This window comes from Agelaius tricolor, unplaced genomic scaffold (genome assembly GCF_023055355.1).
Source record: "Agelaius tricolor isolate 1412-34295 unplaced genomic scaffold, bAgeTri1.0.p SCAF_9, whole genome shotgun sequence".
NCBI classification, from domain to species: Eukaryota; Metazoa; Chordata; class Aves; order Passeriformes; family Icteridae; genus Agelaius; species Agelaius tricolor.
The window spans coordinates 809259-831774 of record NW_027269269.1 but is presented as its reverse complement, the minus strand read 5'-3'; the positions used below and the strand labels follow the sequence as shown (position 1 = coordinate 831774).

Here is a 22516-nt window from a genome sequence, read left to right as displayed (position 1 = left end):
TTCTTCCAATAATGTGCCAGGCTTCATAACAATTTCACCTTAATTTTCTCTTCATTATAGTGCATTCCTTAGTTTTAAATGTTCTTGTGAATTGCAAGGGTTATCTTTTTCCATAAAAATATTTGTTTCTATTTTCATCATATTTGTTCATGAAAAGGTGAGCTTAATGTCATGAAACTGAATTTTCCCTCCTATTCAAATTCCACAGTCCATTGCATTAAATGGCAATGATGCAAAATAAGATCAATTTGTGCAAGTGTGTTGATTGTTAAGGAGGTAAGATTGCAATTTAATTCATTGCACATTATGCAGTTTGGTCCCCATTCAGTAAATGTCTGAGTAGTCCCTAAAGAGCATCACTCAAGTGTTTAACATCACAACTCTGCTTAAGAGACCTTGCTGAACTGAGACCTCTTTCTCAGTCACTGCACTGGTCATAGTTTTGATCCACGTAAACCCAGGAAATAATCATAATCAGTTATTTGATAATAATATTGTTTCTCAGACAGAACTATATTTTTTTTCAAATTAATATTTAAGTATCACTGTCAGCTTGAATTTTCACCAATTGACTTGCTTGTTTAAGAGCATTGCAACTTACAGAGTGTTGTCTAAAACAGGCAGCCCTGAACCTTAAAAGGAAACATTTTTCTCTATAAATTTCCTTCCCATGTTGATGCAGAGTTGAGGGTTGTCACCTCGGTAAAGTACCCAAAACTGCATCTGAATACTTCTGGGGAAACCTTTCTTGCTGTGTAAGACCCCTTTTGCCTCTGGAGGTCCATGGCAGGAGCAGCTGTGGATGTGGTCCTGCATTTGCCAGAGAGGAGCCTGGCTAGATTTAGGAATGGAGCAAGAGATTATTGCAATCAGGGAAAAGGCATACAGTCCACTGGAGAATATATAAAGTAAATAAATGGAAAAGGGGTGGAAAACTAATTGTCATCTTTATACATGAAAAAAATCAAGTGAGCTTTTTATCAGTTCAGCAGCCTAACCATTAAGCAAATGGTTGCACAATTTGCTTAATGCACTCAGCTTTATGGAACTGTGTGTGGGATCAGAACTGGAAGTCTGATAAATATGAAATGTTTGGTCCATTTGAGTGTGTCCTTTTTAAAATGTGAGATCACAGGCAATGCTTATCAGGCTATTCCCAAAATATAGTTTCAAATCATTCAAGTAGATTAAAAAATAAGCAATATGGGCCTAGAATAAAAGTTTAAAAGGTGTGCTGCTTGAAGTGTTACATTTTTTTGTCTGAAGCAAGGGTTTATTCAAATCTACTCACCATTATGGTTATATATATGAAACAAAGAATCTAAAATCTTTAACATAAGTTTTGCAATTGAACCATTGGTATGATCTGTGCTTCTAATACTTTTAAACATAAAAAAGTCTTTTAAAATTGCTTTCAAACTTTTCCTTTGCTATCACTGCTCTACTGGTATCAAGGAGTGTGTATTTGTGGACTTACCAAAACAAATTCTTAAATTAGCAAATGCATGAAAAATATCTAATACTGAAAGGACTGAGTGTTCATTTAACTGCCATTTCCATGCTTCTGCTCTTATCTCCAGGTGAACAAGCAAGATAATGCTTATTTCAAGTTTTTTCTATATTTTTACATAAAAATATTTCTGGTGCTAACTTTAGCATATGATTATTTTTATACCAAGGAAGCTGACCCTCTGTCTGATTTCAGGGTGAGAGCATGGACAACTTCAACTGGGGAGTGCGCAGACGGTCCCTGGACAGCCTGGACAAGTGTGACATGCAGCTGATGGAAGAGAACCAGCTCTCAGGGAGCACCCCCAGCCTGAACAAAATGAACCATGAGGACTCAGATGAGTCCTCAGAGGAGGAGGACCTGACCACCAGCCAAATCTTGGAGAACTCAGACCTAGTAAGTTGAAGAATTGAAATTTAGGAAAAGATAGGGTGGTGGGTTTAAATAAGCTGGGCTTTTAGTTCCTCTGCCCAGGTGCAATCTAATGAGCTGAAATTGGTTGGTGCATTTTCCCTTATTTGCAAAGGTAAACAAGAATTTTAATGCAAAGTTTGAAACACATGAATCATCAGATCTTATTATTTGCCTTTTTTTACTATGGGACAATTTTTCACAATTGGCCAATAGTAAATATTTCTGATGTATTTAATGCTTAAAGAAATAGAACAAGACTCCAGGTTTAGAAAATCTAAATGGTTTCAGATTTTCATTGCTCACTTCTGTGATGCTTTTAGTAAAAAATTTATGACAGAAATATTGAAAGGATTCTATCTATATACGAACAAAGAGAGCCACTGTCACTGCACTTTAAGACACTCTCTGCTTTGCATGTTCATGAAAGCATCATGTGTTAGGGTAGCTGTATACTCAGTTCTTTTGTGATTTTGTTGTCTTTTAAACAGATTATAAATCTTTCCCCATCTGAGGATGCAAATCATATTGACTCACTTTCTACATCATGTGACACAAACTCAGCAGACCCTCATCATTTTAACATGGGAACATCCAGTTTTGATGTGTCTTTGCCTGGTATGAATAATCTCCAGGTGTCTGAAGGACCCAAGGTGAATACATTTTTTTCTTTCTTTTCCAACTGGACTTTATTTTATGTAACACTGTTACAACTTCTTTTGCTTACAGTTCATAAAGAGTTTGATCTGTGAAAACAAGTACATACTGGCTTCATCTGCCTAGTGGCATAGTACAATACATTCATGCACTATTTCACTTGTTATCATTTCCTTTCTACTTATACTTTCTTCATTAAGAGATTTTATTTATTGTTTCTTAAATATGTTGCACTGTATATGCACCAAAATAGTACAAGCTCATCAGAAGACAAGTTCATGAACTGGCTACAAGTTACAATTCCAAGGCAAAATTCTTTTGTTCTTCATGCTGAATTAAAGAACAATATACCAGCTCATGTGGTGGGTGTATGCGTGTATTCTCTGAAATATTTTTGTATGTGGGGCCCTATTGTACAGTTGTGTGCCCTGGATTCAGTGCTTGCCTTTTGGCAGACACACAGAAATTTTAAATTCATGACCACAATATTAAACCATCCTGGGGGTGGGGAGGCAGGACTTGCAAGGATACAGCAACCATGTTCAGCAGATTGTATTTCAGAGAATTGTATCAGAAGAAGAAGACAAAGCAAGGTTGGTAAATCATTATCAGTATGGGGATGGTTTCTTTAATTTTCTGTTCAACAGTACTTGCTCATGAGAGATGAGGTGAACCTACTCCTTTCAGTGTCTCTCCAGAAATACAATCTGGGTATGTGAATTAGTGGCTTGATAATACTGTTGGCTTCTGTCAGTAAAGCTTCTCTGTCATGTCTAAATTGAGTGACTTCTACAGAAAGAGCAGTGTATGAGACTGGGGCAGAGGAAGAATATATCTTCTGTAATCATTGGCTTTCCTTTTTGCCCTTGCCCCCTCCAAATGCAGCCACACAAAAAATTGATACTGCTAGCACTGCAAGTTTCAGAAGGAATGGAAACTGCTACAGAAGAGGTCATAGAAAAGGAGGTTGGAATTGTGCTGAATATTGAACAAATTGTTTGTGTCAGAAACCACTGCAGTAGGAAGAAAAGATGGGAGGAGGGAAGTGTTTGTAAGGATAGGAAAGGAGGAGAACCTCTCCAAACAGTGGCTGTGGAGAAGGTAAACTCATTATCATTTGTCAAAACAACTGTTGGTAGACAAGTAGCCACATAACAACCATAAACAGCAGAAGTTGGCAGGATTTCAGTTCAGGAAGCAGCAGTCAGAACAGACACATTTGCAGGTGGGAACTGCAGCTGACCTCATGCATCCAGCTGCAGTAGCTGGTGTGTACTGAAAGAAAGAACTGAAAATCACAGCTTAGGAGTTCAGTGTATGTCTGGGAGTTTAGAATCTTTACTTTCAAAATCTCTTTAATGTCCCACATGCCAATATTCATCAAAAATGAAAAGCTTTGGAATAAATAAGTGAAGAATGTAAAATCAGAGCAATTTATTGTGGAACTGACAGGCAAATTCAGCTAGTCCTGGTAGAGATTTGTTATTGGTGTAAAATACAGCCCAGGTTACAATTGTCACAAAGATGATTGAATTGGTCAGCACAGAATGCCCTGTTGGTGGGGTTTTTGCCTCAAAGGTATTTTCTCCTAGTGTGCATACTTCTGTATTTTTACTCAAAATAATTTGGAGTGAATGTAAAGAAGAAGTTATCCAGTTTTTAGTCAGAAAACTTGAAACTTACAGCTATATACTTTTTAATTTCATATCACAAAATCTGAGCTCTTTACTGTTTCTCTTTTCCTCTGAATTCTTCTTTTGAGAGAGATCTGAGAGGTGTCATCAATGCAAAGGAAATTTTCCTTTACTCCTTCAGTGATTTACAAAATGTTTAGTTGTTGCATCATAAGCAAAACCAACAATATCTCAACCTTTAAATAGATACAGCAATTGAGAGAAATAGACTGATTATGTAGCCTCTTCCTAGATATTTCAATGCCAAAATCCACATATTATTGTTAACAGCACTTAATTAGTTAAACTAACTTTCTATTAAAGATAGTGGGATAATTTTATGAGAGTTACAAAAATTCACATGATGTTATATTATGTATTTTTCCAGTTACCTAAACTCACATATTTCTGGAAGTGTACTACAATCCTCCATTAATATCCAAAGTTCACTTTTCTATTTTGCTTTTGGGGCATAATTTTAGACTCCAGTGGATGGGAGGTGTTTGCTCTTTCTTCCTTCCTCCCTTGCTCTATCCCATCAAAATGTGTTTTTTCCTCCTACAGAATCTGTCATTGCAGTGAAGAAAATGCAGTGGTTCTTTCAAGCTAATATTTAATATATGAAACTGGTTACTACTAATTATTTCTTGAATAAGCATGAAACATTAACACTTTTTACCAGGTGCTTTGGTTCCTATTCTGATAATTCAGACATATAGCTTGCATTTCTCTTTTCACGATGGTTCAGGCTCTGATTCATTTAATTCACCCTGAACTCAGGAACATTTCTACCTCTTTTTCTTAGAAAACAAAGCAAACCAAAAGATTATTCTACTTAATTTCTGATCCTGTCCCCTCTGTTGCAAGTCTTGTTTAATTTTTACAAATACAAATTAATCCATAATTAATCTGTAGGATCTCCAAGCAGACTTGATAAACTGCAGAGGGCCACTTTTCTCGTTTAATTCCACTTGCCACAGATTTCCCTCCCTATTCATTCCCAGCACATGTATGTGCATGCTCATGGGCATATGTACACAAAGGTTTGAGCAGCCCACTGCAGTCATCCCTACAGGAAGTGCTTTGGGTGCTATGGATTAAGCAGACAAAAGCCAAAAGATTAAAGCTGAAACAAAACTAGTTCAGACTCAAAAAGCAAGAGAAATTGGAACGTTTCAAAAAGAAATTGGAACATTTCAAAAAGAAATCATGACCTTTAGGTGCTGATAGATGAAAAAGGAAGGAAATTTAGCATAATACTTTAAATGGCCTGTTAGAATGCTTGGATTCCTCTTGAGTGTAAATGACATGCTAAAATTAATTCCCAGTTCTAAACATGCATGGAGTCTTCCAGACAGTAATTGTTTCCAATATATTCTGAGAGGCTTTAGTACAGTCTTGGACACTGTAAAGTGTTAAGAGACAAGGACAGACTGACAGTAATAACAACCCTATTGTTTTTTTGAAAAATTACTTCCTTGCTATGTTGCCACATGCATTGGAATCTGAAATTCTTTGCTAGACAAGTTGAAAAAATGCCTTAAAAATAATATTTATCCAAGACAGAAAGTTAAGCAAATACAGTATTTTTGAAGAAGTGTAAGTTGATTAATGTCATTTATAATCTGTGGCTTTATATCTGTGCAGTTTAACATGTTGTCAGGTGGGTTTTTTCATTAAATGCTTTCTATTTATTAGAGGAATTAACTTACTAATTTGCTGTTTTCTAAGACATCATCCTTCACTCCCCTAGGCTGAAGCTGTACCTGAAGAACAAGATATAGTAGTCCATGAGGATGACCTTTCAGGGTCTACCAATGAACTCCCTGGAGCATTTGAATGCAGTGATAGCCTTAGCCTGGATATGACAGAAACTGAAGAGAAAGCTGACAGGCTGGAACAATTTGCTCTTGCTAGGTACTTTGATGCACTATTATTCACACAAGTTCTTTTACAATGTACAACAAAATGATTGCAAGGTGGTAGTTAATGGAATGTTTTTTTAGCCACAGGAGTTATAAAATTCTCATGAGTTTGAAGCAACGAGAAGACAATGCCCTAATTAGCTGCATATTATCCCATATTGTATCTTATTTTTCCTAGAATGAAAACCAAGCTTTTCATTCTAGGAAAAATAAGATACAATATTTACATACAACTATGCAGCTAGGAATTATGTATATAATATGCTTAATTTAAATAAAAAGGAGGATTTTTAAAGATTTGCAGTAATACAGATATTACTTAGGTACCTGTTCAACAGATCAGATGTGTATTCATCTTTCTGATTTGTCATGAAAGAAAGTCTCAGTATTGTTAAAAATCCCAGCTATATGCTCTTAAGGCTGCTTGTGAGTGTGGCTGGACCCCAGTATATATTATAAAAAGGCTTTAAGATTTTCTTTAACATGCTATCTGGAGCTCTTTCAGATTTTGGATGCTGAGTTAGACTGCAGTTAGCCTGGGGAGGTGGAGGGAGAGAGAGCTTTATTCTCCTGTGAAGTTTCAGCCTTCTGGGAAATGATTGTACAAGAAAACAATTCGAGTGTTCTGGGATGGAGGAAGATAGATGATAACAGCCTGAAGATAGGGAATCTGATTTGGAGGTTTTTCTCATTGTAGCCAACATCTTGTCAACCTTCAAAAGTAATTTGAAAATTCATTAATATTTTTAGGAAGGTGCTGTAATTGGTCCTGTGATTTTATCTCTCTGCTATAGCATATTTTATCTGCTGCCTTCTTGGTATTCTCCTTTCACCACCTTTTTCTGTTTCCTCCTTCAGTTTTGGAGATGTTGATCGAAATGCCTCCCCTCCTCCCTCCCCATTTTTTTCCGCCATCCTTGCTGCATTTCAGCCAGCAGCATGTGATGATGCAGAAGAAGCCTGGCGCAGTCATATCAACCAGCTCATGTGCGACTCTGATGGCTCCTGTGCAGTTTATACATTTCATGTGTTCTCTTCCCTGTTTAAGGTGAGAAAATAAGTTTAAGATGCAAAATCATAATTTTTGTGTGTGGCAATTAGTGTTTCTTGATAGCAGCCCCAGTAATGAACTACTAGATATATAACCCTTGTTATTTTGCATACTGCAGAATTACTGCTGCACTACATCTTTGTTTTCAGCATTGTCTTCTGTGACCAGTTTTGCCATGAAAATACTATCATACTTGCAGGTTTGGAGATCATATTGCAAAATTCAGATCCACTTTATAGAGTGTTTTCTTCAGTACTTTACAAACAGACTGCAGGAACAGTAACTGCAAGAGACAAGGAAATAACCTTTTTAATCTTAAACTATTGTTAATCTATTCTTTTATCTCAAACTCTTGAAATCTGAGCGTGTCCATGTAAATGCCAGCATAATTCAATGGTTTGTACCCACTCATCTGAATAGAAATATCCAGCTGCCATCATGTAATATAAATTCCAGAGATTGAAGACTAGAAATACGTTTCTCCTTTCTAAAATTGTATGCTTGCAAAGATAAGAATCTTGCAAAAAGACAAGAAAGAGTCAAATGTACAAGTTGTTCTAAGAAATTATTGCCTGGTGTTACCTGTAATTATTGCCTGGTGTTACCTATAATTAAGTTTTAAAGCTTTTTTAATTGTTTCTCCTGCAGCTGCAGGATGTTTAGCATGCTGCAGCATAAACAGCTCCAGTGAAAGCAGTAGCCAGGTAACTTTCTGCAGAGTTTAGGTACCTGTGATCTCAGAGTACAAAACATTTCATTATCAAGGGGTACCCTGCTAATAAATACACAGTTTCAAGATCTTTTAGCACATCTAAGACTAACCTGATATGAAAGAAGCAATCTATAGTAAGAATCTCATCATCATGCTTCCTCTGTGCTGTACTGGAGTTGAATGTCTTATCTACCTGCACATTGTCCTCCATTAAACATTATGCCACCTAAATATGGGTGTCTTATAGACATTCTTTTAAACACTGATAAATAACCATTTGGAAGAAAAAAAAAAACAACCCAGTGCTGACTTGAGTGTTAACCCTGTGTTTATTCATGATGTCAGCTTTTCTGTCTTAACCTCAGTCCTAGAGGTTAATAGCTCTGTCTGAGTGTTTGGAGACTTATTTGTCCTTGATTCTCCTCTTTGAAGAGGTGAAAAGGAACAGGTGTCATGGTTCTGAAGATTAAATAAATAATGCAGTGTAATGAAAGACCTAAACATTACTTGTAAAATACCTGTTTGAGTCCAAATCCTAGTAATTTACATGTTTCATTTGCTGTTGTGCATGCCTTGTATTCAGAAGATACCCTACTCATTTTCTTCAGTTGATACTGGAGGAGAAAGAAAAAGGTGTTAATAATATCAACAAGTCACAATTCTTAGCTGGAGTCACTGCCATATTTTTAGTGTATAAAAATAATTTTGTTCTTCTTTTCAGTGTTAAAACATAGGATATTATTTCCCCTTATTTTTTCATAAGATCCCAGCTTGTCTGGAATTGTATTTTGTTTGCACTATTAAACTTGAGTATTCATCTGCCAACTTTGACTTTTGACCCTCATTAACAGGAAATTTCAGAAACAAGTCCTGTATGTGCTAAGCTTGCAATGCAAAGTACTGCCAAAATATTTGACTGTGAAACAAAATCCTTGTTTGGAAGAGCTTGTCAACTAAATACTTGCTGACGTGAAAGAAGTGCAGGGCACCTACATTTCAGTCCAGTGTCAAGTTAATGGTATCTTGGATGTTTGCCCACAACACACTAAACTTGTTTAAAATTCCTGACATTATTGAAGTACTTTTCCTGTAAACGAGTCAGAAGTCAGAGATCTCTGGATTATCTTTTCTGCTGCCTCTTTGTATTCCGTCAAATTAAATGTCTTTCAGCAGACCAGACAGCTGCAAAACAAGTAGATTTCAGATCTAGCAAGTACCTTCCACAATCAAGCCCTTTTGTTACGTAAAGTCCTCTTCCCAGGAGAGGAAATCTGAGGTTAAGAAGAAAACTTTCTGAGAATATTTTTTAATATTTACATAGACACAAAACACACTGACTATATGCAGGTATATATTTATTCACAATATGCGGACAGCTGGCATTACTATTCACAGTAATCCCATTTCATAAAATATATACTGCATTCAGGCCTTGCTTGATAGATTTCAGCCCCTGTAGTCTGCACCCAAAAGGACATAGCTGAGATGAGAATTTATTATAGAACTGTTAGTCCATGTAATCACAAAATAAATATATTTAGTGAAGTATTATACATAGCAAAGTACAGTCTCTCACTGTTTCACTCTTAATAATTTAAAACACTCTTCAAGACCATTATCATCTTAGCTATAGACTGATTGTTGCTTGTATGAATAGCTGAAGAGGAAAGGAGTAAAGGAAGAATATCTGTTACTTTTTCTGTAATCTGTCTCCTTCACTGTCTCAGATTTACAAACTCACTTGTTGTTCCCCAGGAGGGCATTGCAGCTACTAAACAGGTTATCCAAAGCCTTGAGGAAGCTCTGACCTTGGAGATTTTAAGGCTCAGCTAGTTAAAAGCATGTCTGACACGATCTGGGGTCAGCAATAGTCCCACTTGGAGTTAAAGGTTTTATCAGATGTTCTCCAGAGGTCCTTTTCAACCAACGTGTCTTGGATTCTTTTTCACAATCTGTCATTTTAAATTTCCTTCCACTTCTTTGTTCTCAGCTAGGTCTTTTCTGTTGTTTAAGATCAAATCTAGATCTCTTTGGTTTGCCAGGAGAATTACTAGCAACAGTTTCACGAAGACTTGTCTGAATCTTTCTTTCCAGAAGACATCACAGTAGTAAATCTCCAGTTTTCACCAACCCCTATGATTCAGATGATTCTGCTAGTTGCTTATAAAAATAGTGATTTATCTGGTTTGGTGGTAATTAGTGATAACTTTTGCCTCTAAGAGACTTAGTGCAGCAGAGAATCTGTACCATGCTCTGAGTGAGGTGTTGTAGCACTTTGTTTCTGGGTTGAAGCAAGATGGTGGAAACAGTAAGACCAGTTATCAGTCTGCCTGGTCCTAACTGTGCTCAGATGGGCAGTTGAGATGCTTTGGAGAGAGATTCACAAATAAGTAGTTATGAAATTGATTGGTACAGGAACTCTGTCAATTTTAGAAATCATTGGTAGTGTATAGCCTACAGTGTGAGGGCCTATTTAGCAGTTAAAGAAAATCATTCAATCCAACAACTTCCATTATCAATAAAGTCTGAATTCAACTCACCTGATTTTAGGTACTTAACTCCCATGCACCAGTGCAGCAGCAGTAACAGACAATGCTTCTGTGTCTATCATCCACACTGGCATTTGGAAAGTGCTTCTCTCCAGTGAGGCATACTTATGGTGCAGGTCCTAACCTACATTCCTTAGAGAAATGCCTTTGGTAACTTGGAATTAATCATATAAAAATGTTGCAAACATTTATTTTTAAAAATATTCTCATGTTGTTCCTAACTGCTGAGCACTAGGCCTTAGTGAGATATATTTGGGCAGTGAAAACTGATGGGTATTTATAAAAATCATTGTTTCAGTCGGTGCAAGTTTAATATATTGTTTTTATTCATTATTCACTTTATATATTAATAACTGAAAAGCACTAGAATGTTTCTGGAAGACTAGACTGGTTTAGGACTCAAAACATTAAAAAAAACTGCTGAGAAGAATAATTCCCGGATGCAGTGCAATATTTCTGGAATCTTCCCAAGCAGCAGTAAAGTTTTAGTAAGAAGGTTCTTCCCACAGGGGAAAACAAAAGGTTTTTTCTGATTTTTCCGTGCTGCTGTTTGGCATTAGTATGTCCATTATATTATGTGATTAGCCACTTGACAGGAATATTAACAAAACAATGCCCGGAATGGGCAGAAAAGGTAATGTGCTGATCAACTCTGTTAACCCTGTAGAGACAAGAAAAAAAAGCTACCTGTGGCTAAAAGGCTTATAAAGATTGATTTGTCTTTACAGGAAATAATGTATTTCAGTAGTAGGTTATGATGAACTCTGTAATTAGTTTCACAGCTGCCCAGCTGTACACTGTCTCCAGCACAATAACTCTTATTCAGTGTCCTAGAGCAGACATTCAGCTCTCCACAGGGAGATGTTCTCTTTAGCACTTTGTTATGCAAAGAAAAACAACCATGCCATTTGTTTAGAAAGGAAAGAAGCTCATACTTGAGTAAATAATGTAATAAACTGTATTTTGCTTTCCAGAATATTCAGAAAAGATTCTGCTTCCTAACTTGTGATGCAGCCAGTTACTTGGGAGACAACTTGAGAGGAATAGGCTCCAAGTTTGTGAGGTCTTCTCAGATGTTAACATCATGTTCAGAATGTCCCACCCTCTTCGTAGATGCAGAAACAGTGAGTATATTCCTTTCAAAAGGCACGTATTTCATTGTTGTGTGTTATTTTACTGGCTGTTTCACTTTTGAGCAACTCCTCAACAGATACACCAAAAAGGAATTCTCCTCCTATCTTACATTATTTATCTCTTGTTAGGAACCATTTCCATTCATTTTCTGTATTATTTTATTAAGTAAGTAGTGACAGATGGGCAATATAAAATCAGAGACTCATGGAAGAGTTATGATGTGTTGAACCTGTGTGCCAAACCCCAACATGAAACAGATGCCTGCTGGACCTAGTTGGCTCCATAAATTAAAAAGAAGCAGCTATTTTTTACATATTTCAGCATGAAAGATGGTAATACGTGTAATGATTTCATTTGAGTCAACTGTGATATGAGGATGATGCTGGCTGAACATGAGCCAGCTGTGCCCAGGTGGCCAAGAAGGCCAATGGCATCCTGGCCTGTGTCAGCAGTAGTGTGGCCAGCAGGACCAGGGCAGTGATTGTCCCCTGTACTCGGCACTGCTGAGGCCACACCTCAAATCCTGTGCTCAGTTCTGGGCCCCTCTCTACAAGAAGGACATTGAGGGGCTGGAGCGTGTCCAGAGAAGGGCAACAGAGCTGGGGAAGGGTCTGGAGCACAAGTCCTGTGAGGAGCAGCTGAGGGAGCTGGGGGTGTTCAGCCTGGAGAAAAAGAGGCTCAGAGGAGACCTTATTGCTCCCTACAACTGCCTGAAAGGAGGCTGTAGCCAGGGTGGTGGGCAGCCTTTTCTCCCTGGCAACCAGCAACAGGACAAGAGGGAATGGCATCAGGTTGTGCCAGAGGAGGTTCAGGTTAGGTGTTAGGAAAAGTTCCTTTACTGAAACAGTGTTAAGTTTTGGAACAGGATGCCCAGGGAAGCAGTAGAGTCACTGTCCCTGGAAGTGTTTAAAAACAAGATGATGTGGTACTTTTTGATATGGTTTAGTTGGCATGATGGTATTTGTCAAAGGTTCCAAGACTCGATCTCCGAAGTCTTTTTCAACCTCAATTATTCTATAATTCCATAAAAATATGTATTAGGGAATTAATGAGATGGCCCTTCCCATTGTCTTCATTCTGGCTCATGTTTATCCAGCAGCATCAGGACAGTGTGACATCCCACAGTGAAGTCTAGAGGTAGAAACTGGCCAAGTGTAGTTTTGAGCCCACTGCTGTGACCATGGAAGAGCTGTGCCTTACATCATCAGAGAGCTGCGGAGAGAAACTGGTTAAGCTTTATGTATTGCTCCATTTTAGAGAAGTCCTCTTCTAAGTCATTAAACACAGAACACACTTGCAATTCCACGTTATCATAGGTGCAACTTTTGCTGTTTGACTTTTCAGTATAGTATCCTTGTTATGTAGATTTTTGCATAAAGGTAAAAATTTTTCAGTATTAGTATATGTAAATCTAGGTATTCTTTTGCAATATCTTTCCTATACTGCCTATCAGTATTTCCATTCTTTTATAGTGACATTTACAGACCCTTTGATTTACTTTCTACAGCTGCTCTCTTGTGGCCTTCTTGAAAAGCTGAAGTTCAGTGTTCTAGAGCTGCAGGAGTACCTGGACACATACAACAACAGGAAAGAGGCAACACTCTCGGTATGCTCAATATGCTCTTGGTCTTGTCTGTATATTTAGGCTATGTCAGGAAACTGTACATCCACTCACATCTGTTTAAACTAACATTCAGTAGAAAAACATGTTTCAGATACTGGATTCATTGAATGTTTCTTCCTGGACATATGAACCAGAACTAAAAAGTAGCTATTTTATCCATTAATATTAGAAACAACCGTATCTTTAATATCCCTGGTCTCTCTCCTATTTATTCATTAATAATTTTCTTAGTTCATGCCATTGAAATACTAATAGAAATCAAGACTACACTTTTTAAATTACAGTCAAAGCAAATTGTCATTGTCTGTGGTAATAAAAAAATGCAATTGCAAATTCTTATTTACATGATGTGCTGTGAAACTAAAATACTGCTTATCTTTCTTTCAATCAAACCATAGATCTTATTAATATTTTCTTTCATTTCTTTCTGAAAATAGTGGCTTGCAAACTGCAAAGCAACGTTTGCTGGGGGCTCACGAGATGGAGTTATTACTTGCCAGCCAGGGGACTCCGAAGAGAAGGTAATGAACGGCCAGTATTATTTCTCTCCCATAAAGTGACATTCGTGTGATATGTCTTGTTCTTGAACCCACAAGAGCCTGCTCTACTTCCTCCTTGATTCTCTGCTGGGCTTGGGCAGGATCCAGTTTTCACACTTTAGGCTTGAAGCTATTGTTGTTGCCTCAGTCCTGGCCACAGGAAATGGGAAGTATTCACAGGAGGTACTTCTGCTGCCCTACTCTAGACAAAGAAGCAGAGCTGACCCTAATCCTGTGCTCTCCCTTTTAGAAAGACATTGCAGCAGCAGTTTTCCACAGTGTCTCTGAAAATCATTCCTGCTGTACTCTCCTTCCATGTTGCTCCTATTTTATCTTCAGCTGTTACATTCTCCTTCTGCCCAACAGCAAAAATTGCCTGGTTGAAATACACTTAGATCAGTAGTTACAAAACAATGACTGTAAAATGGCCAGCAAAATTATTTATGCTGTACATAAGTATTTAGAGCTAAGGAAAAATATCTCTTTATCAATTTTTAACAAAAATTACATACCCAATGTACATGTATATTGATTTCTTGTTTATGTTTCTTTTATTCCAGTTAAGGAATCGTATTTTCAGATATCAATACCATCAGCAGCTAATACTGTTATTTGATATACTAAGTATAGGAAACAGATGATATCTTGGTGATATATAATGAGATAAGGAATGTTATTTTATTGGGCTGTTTCCTTTTGGAAGAAATACAGTGGAGGGATGGGAAGAAGAGGGGGCTGGACAGAATTAGCCAAAATTGGGAAGCAAGCAAACAGCATATAGAAAAAAAGTGATGTTTCCTCTTCCCAAGTATTTTCACCTATAAAAGATAATTGTTACATATTCAGAACACAGACTTGCCTGTTGTAACCATTTTTTCAAATACCTTGTTTTAATCTTAAGTTGGTTTCAGTTTGTTTGTCTTCTCCTCCAAGTCACTTTATTTTCTTCTATCTTTATCTTAACCTCTCTTTCCCATCTCTATGTATTTGTCTTCTTGTCTTTGAACTCCCTTGATTTTTGTTTTTATATGTCATTTTCCAAGAATCCCAAATCCTTGCCACCCCTGCATTTTGGCTTCCTTGACCTTATTAGTAAATTTGATTTTCTAATAAATGCTCTGGCTGCAATCACAGGCAGTGGGAAAATTGTTCAATCTTCCCCCACCTAGCACTGGCACACGCAAAAGTTAGACACTTCCCAGTGCATTTAAATGAGATACTGTCTCTTCTGTAATTGTGATGGTCTGCAAGGAGCTATTCTGAAGTCAAAAAAAGACACCTGTAACACATACCTCTGCCTCTCCTGCAAGAGGGAAGTGGAGTATATGGCACTACTGGGATGTGCGTGGGCATTCCGTTCCCTCTGATGTATAGACACCCTGAACAGTGACTTCAGACTGTGGTGTTACATCCCTTGCTGTAGGCAGCTTAATTTATCCTCTTCATCTCTCTTTTGGAAATGCATAGAATGGGATGGAGAATGACACATCTTGCTGTTCAACTGCATTGTTTCTTTTTTGAAAAAGTAAAGAAATAATGCTAAGGAGAAGGAATAACCTGAACTCATATCTGCTGGCCTAAACACATCTAAAAGTCAGTAGTTACCATGTTTGACCTGTGTGGGTTTTTCTAACTAGGTGTTCTCTGTTTTGGAATTAAATGTGTGTTTTGTGAAGCCAGGGTTGGTATTTATACTCCTTATCAGATAGACTGAAAAGAAGGTTTCTTATTCTTTTAGTAGTCCCTGGTTTCTCCCCAGCATTATTCATTCAGGCCAAAATGCATTACTCCTTGGAAGTCTACAGGATAAACAGGCATATTTCTTTTCTTCCCCTACTCATTCACCTCAATTGAAGCAGCTTTTCCCAAAGGAACAATCTGTTTATTCAATGAAAGTGTAATGGGAGGAAAAGGCCAGGGAAACTGAGGAAATGCAATTAGGAAGGGACAAGGAAAAATTACTCCTAGACTGGCAAGTATTTGTTTTCTTATCTTTCCTCTCCACTTCTCCCTCAACATGAAAGGCTAAAGGATCTAATAATTGTAGGGGGGAAAGTCTGTCTTACAGTGGTAGTCACAAGGGAACATGCCCAGACTCAAACTCATTGAGGTTTAGTCTAGGGCCTGAAATCCTACTGAAAACTTCTGTCAAAAAAAAAAATTGTTTAGCCAAGCACAAAACCAGGCTACTCCTGGAAAAGGTTCATAATTAATGGTAAGGAAGAAAAAGCAACAGCTTGCTCTACAAAAGGCAGAGATCTTAGATTCTTAGGACTCCTTACGTGGTAAAAAGCTTGAGGGGAAAACAGACCCCTTTACAGATGAGACAGATGTGAGACCAAATTCAGCCTTGTCACAAATAGTTATGCCACAAATGCCTCCTGATGCTGGTAACTAATTTGGCACAGTTTCTCTAATCAGATCTTATTTCAAAATAATTGCACAGGATTTGTTGACTATTGTTACTATTACTGAAAATGGGCAAAAGCAAAAATTGCTTCTTCTGATATTAAAGAGGCTTGAAATAGAAATTGTCTAGGTCAGCTGCTAGAGCTAGCAACTTTTCTGAAATTAGGTAAAAGCTTCATTTGCCAGAATGTCTTTCCCTTGCCTTATCATTGCAACAAATTACATGATTTGGATGTGTGTGATTTGTAAGCTTTGATGCTACTTTGAGCAACAGTCTCAATGACATAGGAGGCAATTTATAGACAAAAGATAACTGCACATGCCATTGTGTCCTTCTTAGATGCTACATTTATGGCTGCTTAAAGAATTGGGCAAATGATGCAAGTACTCTAAACATTTGGTATTTTCAGCTGCCAAAACCACTGATTGTGTAGTGTCTATCAACAAATCTAAAACACTTCCCTTACTCTAAGAATTAAACAAGAAATTGAAAAGTGTGATGGCTATGATCGTTCCACCTGGGCCCTTGCTGCTGCAGAAAAAAAGAGATATCACTTAAGCCAGTAAATAATCTCTTTTCAACTTCCAAGGAATCTTTCATTTTATGGTGAAAGAGGGAGGAAGTTACAATCATGATATTGGAGAGCAATATGGAGCTGAACATCAATAGCTCAGAGAAATCCAGTATATTTTCTTCCAGTGAAGAAGGAAGTTTTTCATGTAATGTGAAACCCCTTCCTCACCCCCTTTTTTTTGGCTTGCCCTAGTTTTGGAAGCAGTACAGAGGAGACAGTGTTTTCTGGCAAAAAAGAACCATGGAATTCACTTATTTGCTGCTTCCGCCTCCCTCTTCCCCCCTTCTTTAAAGTAAATTCCATGGCAAATTAGAAATCATATATGGATTCCTGTATTTTTGAAAGTCTAAGTGAAACTTGGTGGCATGCTAAACTTCAGAGTAGCTTAAGAGAGACAGCAAGATTTGAAAAAACACAAGCCAGCACACCTGTGAGTTTACTGGAACACAGTGATCTGTCTGCTCTTGTCTTCTTCTTATCTTGAATTTAGCTTTATAAAGCTTCATTTATGTGAACTGCATGGAAGCCAAGCTATAAAGGTCTTTTGTTTTTTTTTTGAACAGTACTAAATAGAAGAAGAAACTCTTCAAGTAATGTTAAAGGAAAAAAAAAAATAAACATCACAAGAGCTTAAAGCTTAATTTGTCGTGGTTTTATAGAAAAGCAGTGCAGGGTTTGGAGCAACACTTTTCATATATATATCTTAATTGTAAGGCCAGTGTCAACAAAACAGACTGAAATGCTCTGTTAGGCTCCTCAAAGTTAATATTATTTCACATTTCTGTGTTTCTGCCTTTGTATTGATGGCAAGGTAAATAATTTTATTAAGAATTCCATATGCTTATTAACACTGTGTGCATATGCACTGACATCAGGCTGTAACTGGGCAGATGTGGTTGTGTTTGTTACTTACAGCATTTACATGATGGCTCTCTTCATGTAAAATGTAATGAGATTGTAATATTTGTAAAATAAGAAAAGCTGCACTAAGTGAACACAGAGTGCAAATGTTCTTAGCAAAGAAATGAGGAACACTTCAGTTTCAAAGAGAGCACTTAGTCCCCTAATCTTTGAAATGCTAATGTAAGTCAATTAGAATTTTTATTATTATTGGAACAGGACTTGCACTGACATTTTAATAGCTTCAGAATTATAAACCAGTGAATCATTAGTGGTGAGAGGAAGGGATACAAGGCTCAACTTGTGGCATTGCCATGTAGTTAAACAAAACTGGCATTTTCCACACATTTTTTTTCTTTGTGGTAGTCATAACTTGAAAGTTATATGCAAAGCATTTCCATTGTAATGTGCCAAGTAATAAGCCCAGCAGCCATAAAACTTATCCTGCCAATTTCATTAGATCTATTTGTAAAAAATAGAAGTATTTTTAAACAAGAAAATATTTAGAAATAGCAAAGTTCAGTTTTATTCATCATTTGAAGATAATTCCTAATTTTTTTAATACTTTGCAATATGAGCTTTTCTTAATAAGAAAAAGACAAATTTAAATAAAAGTATTATTTCAAGAGTTTTCTGACACTATTTCACTGTAAGTTCTTGAGCTGCTGGGTAGGATAAATCTAAACTAATAAATCTGAAGCTCTAACTGAGGATATTTAGACTGGAATTTATCATTAGAATTAAAGCTTGGTTTTATTAAGAATGCTGTGCATGTTGAATGTTATATTCCAACCAATTATCAGGTTGAGGCAAGCATTGCTAATACTGCTGATAAGTTATGCTATTACAGATGGGCTGTGCTTCCTTTTGCATGCATTACACTGACACTATACTTTCTTTCCTTTCCTTTTCTCCTGTGCCATGCTTGCTGTGTAGCAAATGGAATCTCTTGCAGTAAGTTGAAGTTCTTTGATATTTTTTGTCCATCTGTCGATGGACTAATACACCCCAATTCTACTGTTTTACTTCTAAGCATGTTTTCTTTTTTGTTATAATTTTCCTATACAAGACATGGTTCTAAATGTGGTGACTAAAATAATTTACTAACATGTGTTTTGTGAAATCAAAAAATACTGTGCCAAAACTTTGACACTTTCATATGCTGTTTCAAATGGTGATTTACATACATTTTTACAAATCAAGCTTTTGAATGGATGTAATGCTGGGTCAGGAAACATTTTTTGTTATTTTAAAATTAATAATTTTCCATTTTTCCTAGTGAAAAACTACAATTTATAGTTGGAAGTTACATTTCAAATGGCTTTTGTGTATGTGTTGATGAACAGTTTCACCACTATTGGTTTCTAATACTTGCTCAGGAAGAACAAAAATTGAGTTTCTTGATACAATAACTAAATACTAAGTGAGTCAAGCTAGAACCATTAGTTTGACCTTAGTTTTGTTTCATTCAGGTTAACAGCCACAAGAGTGAAACTGAATTATTGTTCTTCAAGGACTAAAAAAAATCCAGTGTTAAAAGCTATCATGAGATGGGTTTTTTTTTTTTAATGATGCTATGTTTGTTTTCAATTAATTATTAACTCCCTGACAGCTCCAACTATATGTGTATGTAACTGCTATGTACTGTTGCTAGGTCTCCAAAATTTGAATAGAGTGAATTTGATCCCTGCTGGGGAACCTCAGGCTGTGTCCCTACTTGGGAGCTGAACAGGACCAGGGAGGAAGCGAGTGTCCCTGGGCTGGGACTTGCTCGGGTGAGCAGTCAGCACCTTCCCTGGGAGGCCACCAGCCAGCCCCTGACATGCCTGAGCATGGTTTGAGAGAAGACAGAAGCCAAAGCCATCTCCAGAAGGCTGTATCTAAACAATCAGTCTTTATTTTGGGAAGAGAATGGTTAGCCACATGATTGCAGATTTGGCAGTGCTCTGTGCCCTTGGTTACAGAGAATGGCCCCTGGGCAGGTTTATTTCATTGACAGTGTTCCTCATGCCCTGCCTCTTTGTTCTGATAGGCTTTGTCCCTGTCCACAAGTCAGTTCTGCCCTAGCACATCTGCTCCTTACCACAGATCTGCAGAGCCTTCTTTCTGCATTTGTGGGTCTTTGCTGTCATATTCAGTCTGGTGGGATCATAGAATGGTTTGAGTTGGAAAACACCTTGAAGATCATATAGTTCCAATCCCCCTGCCATATCAGGGACAGCTTTCACTAGACCAGGTTGCTGACAACCTCATCCAGCCTGGTCTTGAACACTTACAGGGGTAGGGCATCCACAACTTCTCTAAATAACCTGTTCCAGTGCCTCCCTACCCTCCATATAAAGAAATTCTTCCTAACATCTCATCTAATCATCTCTCCTCTTTTTATTTAAAGCTATTGCCCCTTGTCCTACCATGATTTGCCTTTGTAAAAAGTTGCTCTCCCTGTTTTTTATAGGCCCCTCTCAGTACTGGAAGCCTTCTCTTCTCCAGGCTAAACCCTCTCATCCTGTCTTCACAGGAGAGGTGCTCCTGACGCTGCCCAGGATGTGGTTTGCCTTCTGGGCTCTCACACACTGCTAGCTCATGTTCAGCTCTTCATCCAGGAGAACTCCACAGGGCTGCTCTCAATGAGTTCCTCTCCCAGTCTGTGCTCATGTCTGGGATTGCCCCAGCGCAGGTGCAGCCCCTTGCACTTGGACTTATTGAACCTCATTAGGTTCTCATGGGCCCACTTCTCAAGTCCATGTCTCCCTGGATGGCATCCCATCCTTCTGTGTCATCTGCAAACTTGCTGAAGGCCTCCTCCTTGCTGAAATTCCTCCTTTCTGTTTGGGACAGGAGCACTCCAGTGCCGCCCTCCAGTAATAGACATTAAACATAATGACACAGATACCAGATCCAGAATGGCACAGAGCTCAGACCAGGCAAATTTACAGTGCTGAGCTCTGCTGCTCTGCTGGTGCTGAGGTGTGAGCAGCCCCATGTGCCTGGCCTTCAGCAGGACAAACCCTGCTAGGCTGACACCTTCTGGCTTGGCACTATCCTCCCACTCCCACTTTCCTCCACAAACCCTCTTTAGAAGGAGACTAGCTCTGTCTCATATTTGCAGTGCCCTTGGCTGTTTGTTCTGATGGATAGTTGGTGTTCACCTCACCCTGATGAAAAAAGATGAAATTTGCTTTTGACCTTAGCCCCTCAGGCTTGTGAGGCTGGTACAGAAATCTGGAACTGGAACACTAAACTGTGATTCTAATTTTGGCTTATTATTAAAAAATGTGGCACTTAAATGTTGAACCATATGTAAATAAAACACTTCAGTCAAATTAACATTTATAATGTACTTAAAGTACTTTCTATTAGTGTTTGTGCTGACATTTGCACAGTCCCAAATTCAGCAAAGAGCTGCAGCATGTGCTGGTAACTAAGCATGGATGAAGTGCTTTAAAGAAGCAAACATGAATAGCTTTTTCTTTTCTGCCAATTTTGGCATGAAACTCTGCTTAAGTTCCTCCAAACAGATGGACATATCACTGAGCCCACCCTTGGTCACGGTGTCTGTTACCGTAGGCAAATGAAATACGGTTGGACGTCTGTAAGGCTTTCCTGACAAAGGGTCAGTACAAGGTCAGGACTAGTACTTGCAGAATTTTCACTTTTTATAGAACTAGCTGAATATTAAATGTTCCTCCCTTTTTCACCATGATCCAGCTGTGGAACTACAAAATTGCCCTCCTGTTAGACACAAGAATACCAGGAACTATAAGCATATTAACTTGACCTCTCTGGCAGCCGTGCCCATCACCCATTATTTCAATGTGTCTGACATCTTTTATGTCATGCTGCACTTTACACTGGAAGAAACAAGTGAATATTCATAGAGCGGTATCTACTTAATCTGGGACAATACTTCATAGAAGCCAAATACCCTCCTACACCTTAAACTCCATCCATCTGTTGCATAGTTTCTTTAAGATGGTGGAAAATCCATGAAAAGTGTTTTAACTTCCAGGGCTGGCATTTCCTCCATCTCACTCCTGGATGAATTTATCACCTCTGTTTCTCTCTCCTCAGAGGAGCAGGCAGGAGCTTCGACCATCTTGGACTACTATTTCATGGCTTCTGTCTTAGATATCCATCCCTTAGAAGAGGTCTTTGACCTTTTCTGAAATTCAGGAGTTTGATGTTCTATGCAGGGAAGTCACTTCCCCTGTATTCTGTTTCTGCTTTCCAGCTGCAAACTGGAGACAGTGAAGCTAACCAAAACAGAATATTTTGAGGCTGATGCTGACATGTGCTACATGAGACCTAGTTGTCATAATTTTATTTTCAATGTCATATATGACTTAGCTGCTTTTTCTTAGAAGAAAAATCATTACTTATTTTCTGAAATAGTATATGATCATACTTCAGTAAACTAATGTTTTTGAGAACAAACTATCTCACTGTGTTTTGTTAGTTATCAAAAATTATCTAAACTCACTAATAATTATTTCTTCTCCAACAAATCTTTCCTTAGCAATTGGAACTCTGTCAGAGATTATATAAACTGCACTTCCAGCTGCTGTTGCTTTTTCAGTCCTACTGTAAACTTATTGGACAAGTGCACGAAGTGAGTTCCATGCCAGAGGTATGTAACAAACTACAAAGTCCTATACTGAAAATTCCACTTTATTTTCATGTTCCTATTTTTCCTTTCTCTGGACTTAACAACAAGGATCCCACTATTTCACACTGACTATAAATCTGCAGGCATACATAATCAACTAAATACCTTAATGTCCTGTATTTTTAATTCTGTAATGTTAACAAACCTTTTTCTTTAAATATTTTGACATGGCACACTCTCA

The 22516-nt window shown here is 37.8% G+C and overlaps 1 protein-coding gene across 6 annotated transcripts in view; it reads left to right on the top strand.

Annotated features, from left to right (window-relative positions):
• The window catches only part of FRY (FRY microtubule binding protein), a 223782-nt gene that overhangs the window by 197798 nt on the left and 3468 nt on the right, over positions 1-22516 (top strand). For 5 of the 6 annotated variants that reach the window (XM_071433956.1, XM_071433957.1, XM_071433955.1 and 2 more), the window contains 9 exons: positions 1706-1906; positions 2413-2574; positions 6005-6168; positions 7035-7224; positions 11463-11612; positions 13130-13228; positions 13684-13767; positions 18606-18623; positions 22186-22296. In XM_071433956.1, the coding sequence (XP_071290057.1) occupies positions 1706-1906; positions 2413-2574; positions 6005-6168; positions 7035-7224; positions 11463-11612; positions 13130-13228; positions 13684-13767; positions 18606-18623; positions 22186-22296 (1179 nt within the window). The remainder of the gene's footprint in view (positions 1-1705; positions 1907-2412; positions 2575-6004; positions 6169-7034; positions 7225-11462; positions 11613-13129; positions 13229-13683; positions 13768-18605; positions 18624-22185; positions 22297-22516) is intronic. The other variant, XM_071433953.1, reaches the window with a different exon arrangement.